At 41.8% G+C, this 7188-nt stretch overlaps 1 protein-coding gene across 5 annotated transcripts in view; it reads right to left on the reverse strand.

The window, feature by feature from the left end:
* Positions 1-6: 6 nt before the first annotated feature.
* Positions 7-7188, reverse strand: part of LOC108630703 (CCR4-NOT transcription complex subunit 6-like twin) — a 239120-nt gene continuing 231938 nt past the window's right edge. For all 5 annotated transcript variants that reach the window (XM_026818251.1, XM_018034135.2, XM_018034136.2 and 2 more), the window contains 6 exons: positions 5099-5411; positions 3502-3653; positions 2324-2554; positions 2007-2184; positions 1793-1932; positions 7-1726 (listed from right to left, as the gene is read on the reverse strand). In XM_026818251.1, the coding sequence (XP_026674052.1) occupies positions 1650-1726; positions 1793-1932; positions 2007-2184; positions 2324-2554; positions 3502-3653; positions 5099-5411 (1091 nt within the window). In that variant the 3' untranslated portion in view covers positions 7-1649. The remainder of the gene's footprint in view (positions 1727-1792; positions 1933-2006; positions 2185-2323; positions 2555-3501; positions 3654-5098; positions 5412-7188) is intronic.

A 7188-nucleotide genomic window follows, 5' to 3' on the forward strand; every position in this document is an offset into this window, starting at 1 on the left:
ATCATCTACTTTATACAACATTTACTACACACATGTCTTTGATAAACTAATTGCATACTACTTGTGTAATTCAGTTGTTTCGTTTCTTTTGTCGTCGAATCTGCATACGAGCCGGGTTCGTCAGTTATATGTATACGTATATCACATTCATTATATACAATGAAAACTATTCGCGGTGCGCCGATAGTGCCGTTTTGAAAGATATTTAGGAACACTAGTCGTTATAAATACAAACAGGTATTTAGGTATACGATCTTTTGCCATTTGTCAAATCGTATACGTGCTTTTATCGGAACGGAATAAAAAATAAAAGTAAATCGCTTGTAGTAGAAAAAAAGGAAAAAATAAAAAAAGTATTACATGATAAATAATATACACACGAAATTAGCGGCTAGTATATTCCATCATCATCAGAGATCTAATAAAATATTTCAATAAAATATCTAGAAAGGTATCGTTTTTCGTATAAAGCGGAACGATAAAATTTATTATAATACAGTAAAACGTTACGTCGATCGCGAGTGATATTGTATTGCTCCGGACACAAGTCGTGCCAGTTAAAATTTACAAACTGTTGATATGTTGATGAATAATGTTCGGGAACAAAGTAACTCCTACGTGGAAAGTAACGATATCGTTCTATACATGGTTTAAAGAGGAAATTACCCAAGATGATTAAAAGATGCGAGCTCTGCTGTACAATTTGGATCGAACGTGCAACTGAATTAACAAGTAGCCAATTAGCAATTCGTTATTCATGATAATAACTGGAACTGAACATCTAATGAGTGATGTCTGAATCGATCTCTCAGTATACTGTGTGAATCGTGAACATTACATTATTCATACTTAGAAATACACTTGCTACAATATCATCTATTACTCTTATATAACATTATCATACGTGGCCAATAAGAACAGATTTGTACTTGCATTAAAATTGTCAAGTCAACTCCAATCACTTTGCACAGCCCAGTATAGTGTTGTGTATGTTCTCGTATCATTTTTTTTTCTTTTTTCGTTCTCGTCTCGTTTTAAAAATACAATTTCTCATTGGATGGCAGCATTCTTATCAAAAAGTGTTGGTTTGGAGAATGTTGTAATGACATTTAGGAAGAGATTAGAGAGGTGGGGGTGGGGGGCGGGGGAGAATAGGGATTCCTTCTAGTAGACGCTAATTTGTTAATAAATATGTGAAATTGTTCCAATTAGTTTTATGTGAATATCACAGAGGCTTGATCGGAATATCGTCGTTTTTTTTTTCTCTCGTTTTGTAGGAAAATAGGTGTATCTACATGTTACGATGGTAGTAAAGATTAAAATACTCTTAAATACGGGGGCGGGGGCGGGGGGAAACGTTAGCTCTTAAAAATGCAATACACTATACATGGGCTAAACGCATTACAACACACCTCCCTTCACCTGGTCATATTAGAATTAATTCATCGATATATTCGATAATAACTTGTTGAAATGTGCGGCAATATGGAGCATTTTGTAACGTTCGCTATTGAATTAAACCGTCGACTGCGAGTGATATTGCTAGAGCCAGAATTAAGAGAAAATGTGATGGGGATTTTTTCCTTGTTATTAACATCTTTTATTATTTTATTCCCTTATAGTTACTTGGGCCTAGACCGCAGCGGCTGCTACCTGCGTGTAATCAGTCCATTGCTTGTTCCTACTGTCGGAGTCATTTCCAACTCCACTAGTAGGGGAAAGTGATCTGGAACATGATCGGTCAAATAATTCCACTTGTTCTTCTTATAAAACCTGTCGACGATCGACTTACCAGATGGTACGTGGGGGTGTGGACAACCGACCACTTTGTGTTCTTTGAACCATTCCGCGCTCAGAGGACCCAAAAGTCCTAGCGGTACCATACTTTGTTTCGAGTAGAAAATGTAATCTATTATACCTTTGAATTCGAATCTGCAAAAGGAGAGTAGATCGTTGTCTTCCGTCGGGGTACGATAATAAACGACGAGTGTATAAAAGCAACTTACGTATAATTAGTGTAGGGCATGATATCTTCACTATAGGCGGATGCTAGTTTAAAAGAATGCGTGAATTCATTAGGTTTATCGCAACCAGAGATCTTTTGTAAGCATGATTTATAAGCCAAGTCTTTAAAGTCACGGTGATCAGCCGCTACTCGACCCGATGTAAGAAATTCAATTACACCTGGATTTAAATAATTGTGCACGTTATTAGAAATGAGCTGTCCTCGAAAGTGAACGTTTGCCTCGAGATATTTTATATGTTACGATAGCAATAAAGGCATATAAAATACCTCGAGGGTGAATAAAAGGCGATACTGTACCAGAATCAGGTAGGGAATTGAAATCACCGCAGAGTAATAGCTGAACATTGGAAGAGTCAGGCTTGTGGCCAGGTCTGAAAGACTGGCCAGCTTGGTCCAAAATGGAACGTAATTCATTACTGAGCATCATTGTTTGTATTAATTTAACATCGCAAAATTCCGGATCCCAATGGATGTGTGCTGTGCAAACTAAAATTGGCTGTTGGACTTGTGCTGGGTCGGACGGGAGTCCTGAAAAATACATAATTATCCCATCCTATTAAAAGAGGATGACTCAATGACACGTTCGATATGTCTCTATTCAAACTTTTCCCCGGACGAGTAATTAGTCGAGGCTCACTTTTCATTCTCTGTCTAACGATCGTTAGTTTCGCGTTGCATTTAATAATGTTTCTCCGATATGATAAGACGTCAATGTGCCATTCACAATGACAGTTATCGTCTAATTATTCCAGTCAAGATTTTCAACATTCGAGACGAAGCGCACGCTTCTGCATCGTAAAAATTGACTGGCAGGGCATCGTACCCAAGGACGTTATACTGGAAGGGGGCAGTATACGGGGAACGGAAAAAAAAAAGAGAGAGTAACGAGAAGAGATACCAAGTCAGGTTTAATCCTTTACGCGTGACACAAGTGACTACATTTTTAGACTCTCTCGAGAGAGCTTAATGCGTTGATTAAAAAAAACAATGTATCGTGTGACATGTAAGGGAACGTTTGGTAGATGACTACCTGAGATAGGATTGGCAGTCCGGCGTCCTTGTGTCATGAATTATAAGGCTGGCTCGCGTATATCTGGTCTACAAACTTGTGTGCCACTTCATCTCCTTCAGGCGTTTCGAAGCGCGCTCTTCGATTTACGCTAGCACGAGCATCACTCACAATTAATTAAGCGGTCTCCCGATATCGAACACGCCAACTAGTCTATTTCGTTCGCCGGTTTTGCAATTTAAACCGCGTCTATATCGCGATCGAACGCTACGCTCGCCCTTTAATATGCATACTCGATTCGCTCGATTATATTGTACAATCATCTTCTTCGTACTCGGACGCGGCCGGAATACGCGTGTAACAAATTACTCCCCGAGCGCGGAATTTATCATCCAGGCTTTTTTCCACATTTCGCATATTGCCGGAAACCTCATCGGTAATTTTATATATGAACGAAATCACTCACCATTGTCCCAGGCAGCTTCCTTGGTCCTGAGCAAAGCGGCCAGTCCAATGTTATCCTTTGGCATCACACGATTCAACATGTTGTCCGAACCTTCCGCGTTCGCCATTGCCAATTGATTAAATTCCACTAAATGCTCTTTTATCAGTGTAAATCTGTCAACACACCGCAAACAAATCCATCAGACACAATCGACGCCGATCGTCCATTTATACCGTTCGCTCGTTGAATCGACTGCGGATATATAAAAAGATTTGTTGTGCAGATAACGTATAAAAATCGACGATCTAATCGTAAGACGGGATTTATGATGAATCCAATTAGGAATTAAAAGGTTCCAGCTGTATGCATTACGTATAATTTAAGAGAGATCGCTTCTACATTGTTCCCACAAGTTCTCTCCGAGTAATTGGCAAGAGTCAATTTTGTTCAATGAGAAAGAAACGTTCGATGGTTAGACGATTTTTGCCGGGAAACTTGTAAGAAGGCGTATCACGTACGCCATGTAGAATACAGATTTCCCTTTCTGATATGTGCAGCACGTATAGTTGGGAAATGTATTCTTCACAGAATCCCCATTACCAACGTCCTCTTATATTTCTGAATCGCCAAACATAATTCAACAATTGCATCAACATTCAAGATGTTTGCCTTGCCAGCTATTAATATAAGGACACAGTGTTTAAAGCTTCGTTTAATGATCGACACGATAAATTAATGGTTTTATTAGAGCCAAACGAGTGTCTATTGATCAGCAGTGTGTAAAGGGGACCGCGAAGGAGGTACGAATCGGTTAAAACACCGGTGGTCCCCGCAAAGATTAGGTTGTTAGTCTACCATTGACGTCGCATTCGTTATGCCGGTCGGGGATTTTGCGAGCGAGTGGCGAATCAAGTAGTATAGAGTGGCTGACGGGAGCCTTTAAAGAAGCTGCTGCTGCTGCTGCTGCTGCGGCTGGTTACAGCCGGACGGTGGATGTAGTGCCTACCGTTGCACGTTAGCCGTTAGCAGAGCCCATTTGTGCAGCAGACCATTTCTGTCTCGTATCTTGTTATCCCCCTGAGATGCGAGCGCAGATATCTAATATTTCCACGACGCTCCCCGTAGCTTTCTGTCTTTGGTTGCAAAATTCAGAATGAGCTTCCACGATACGGTACGCGGGTAGCTGATGCCACTCGGCCACGCGGCTTCTATGAACACGCGGCGAGGACAATTAATAAGGGGACCGGCTACAAACGCCGTACACGTTCCGCCGCGATTTATGCACACGCTTATCCGTTCTTTCTCCGGTTTTTTTTCTATTCCGTCCAAGGACGGCGGAGAACGTCGATAAATTCCGCTTAACGCATGCACGCAAAAGTAGAATGCTCTTACAGAGATGTCCGCTAATTTAAACAGTCGGGCAACATTTCATTGTTCCGACAAACTACCGATACCCTTTGATTGCGTGCGTCAGCTTCGATCTCGCCGTCGAAATGGATTCGGTCAGTCATCGCGTTAAAAATATTCTCTCCCGATTGTTATATTTTATTTCGCGTTAAAATTCATATTCTATTCACGTTCTACCCGACTCCGAGCGGGATTTAGAGCGTGTACTCACTTGGCCGTCCTATAGAATATCGCGCAGCCGTCGACGTATTTACGGTCGTTCTCGGCCATTGTCTTTGCCCGAGATTTCGGCGAGAAGATCCCGTCGTAGCCGTCGTGCTTCAGCTCGGGCAGGAAGAAATTATAAAATTGGTCCGTCTCGACCTCCTGCAGACTAATGATATCGGCGGCATAGTGCCGTATCTCGTCGAGTATACCCTTTTTTCGATACTCCCAATCGAGCGCCCAGCTCGGACAGTAACCGTACATTTGCCGTGTCGCGTATTTGTCGCACAGCACGTTGTAGCACATTACCGTGAATATACCTGAAACAAAAACGAGACGTTTAGCGTGCGGTATGCGATTCATTTAAATACAAAGCCGGATAAAACCCGAGTCGATTATACGCGTATATATTTCTTTGCGACCTCTCTTCTTATTCTATCTCCTTGCCCTCGGCAACAGAATTTGTAACGTTAAATCAATCGGTATCTATAAAACGTTCTTCAGATTCCGTCGTTTTTATCGGTACTAGAATAAGTCGGGGTATTAAATTAGTGATCTTATTACCGGCGAGAGTACGGGAGGTAGAAACAACCTCGTCGTCGAGTGTAAATTGAGATATCGTATTTGCTGGAAACCAATAACGCGTACATCGACCAAACTACTAGTTACGTAGAATGTGTACTTAACATCAGCTAGGATCGTTCGATAAAATTTAATTGGCCAACATCGTATTAGTCGACCGAATTGAACGGTTTAGAATAAAGCATGTCTGGCATACTTATTTCTGCGCATCGAATTAACGAAATCAACTATTTCATCCGAGCGAATTCTCAGAGACTATGTGAAAAGTACTCGCTCCCAGTGGTCTACGTACTAGCTGTGCAAGCAGGAAGACCGACTGGAAGCGAAGCGTAATGGGAACGATAAGCGTCAAACGTGTACGTGCAAATATGCTACAGACACTGTGGTTTCATTTAGAAGTTGTATACGTCGCTGAAATTCGTGAACACGATAGAATTTTGCTCGCGGAACGACAGATGCAGATTCGTGCATTACTTTTATTAGCCGAGTCGATCGGCAAGTTATTTTCCATGCATCGATGTGTTCAAAATCGGTGAGCTCGATGTACGACTCGTGCTTCCTGTAAATAGGAGTCGCGAGCGTTCCTAATTATCCGTAATGGATAACTGGACAGTACTCTCGGTAAAAACTACTACTGCCGCTGTCAGCGTCGCGAGAGGGGATTAACGGACCAGGAAGCCAGATTCAGGCAGCTTACTTTATTATTCTATCGGATCTATTTTGCGGAACGGCACAATTGCGGTCGGTTCCCGATAAAGGGATCGAGCGAGTGTGATAAACTGTGCACCTTTCCCCGGAGATTCAAGTGGCCGACACGAAAACTAGCGTCAAGTGCATCTGGTCTTACCGGTCGCGTTTGTCTTTAATTCTCGTTTGTCCACGTTTACCTGTGTTTCATACCGCTTGTACGTAGACACGGTTTACGACGTCCCTTTTCGATCGAAGGCCTTTCTGTAATCTCGCGGATAACGGAGCGCGAGCGATAATAGCCGAGGAAGAGCTAAAACAGGCTGAACCCTTTTTTTTCCTTCATTCTATTCCAAACGGGCTACAGCTCTTTCCGGCGTAATTAACGGCCACCGAGTAACTCCGGCTACCAGAATTTCGAATAATCACATTTTTCAACCTCGAAAATTGTTACCCGCCGAGTTTCGCAGTTAATTAAGTTGTAACTCTTGCCGCAGTCTTTGTTAAGTTTTAATGACATACTTGTACGAGTACTTTTTGTTCGAGATCGCATTTGTCAGGTACGAGGTGCGTAATGAACTTCAATCGTTGATCATATCAACTCGTACTCAACCGTTGGTCATTAACAACTCGAAATAGACAAATTATTGACACGTTCAATTGCCGCTTGAATTTCAGTGATGAGTGTCTCCGACCGATGGAAGCTAACACTGGTCGAGTGACCGCGATTCGTTAAGGATGTATTGGCTATACAGTCAATCCCAAAAGTTTATGCACTTTAGAAACGCATTTTTTAAAAAGAAATCTGACGTCGGAAGAATATTGCTA

Source organism: Ceratina calcarata, unplaced genomic scaffold (assembly GCF_001652005.2).
Source record: "Ceratina calcarata isolate Rehan_Ccalc_2016 unplaced genomic scaffold, ASM165200v1 scaffold78.2, whole genome shotgun sequence".
In the NCBI taxonomy this organism is placed as follows: Eukaryota; Metazoa; Arthropoda; class Insecta; order Hymenoptera; family Apidae; genus Ceratina; species Ceratina calcarata.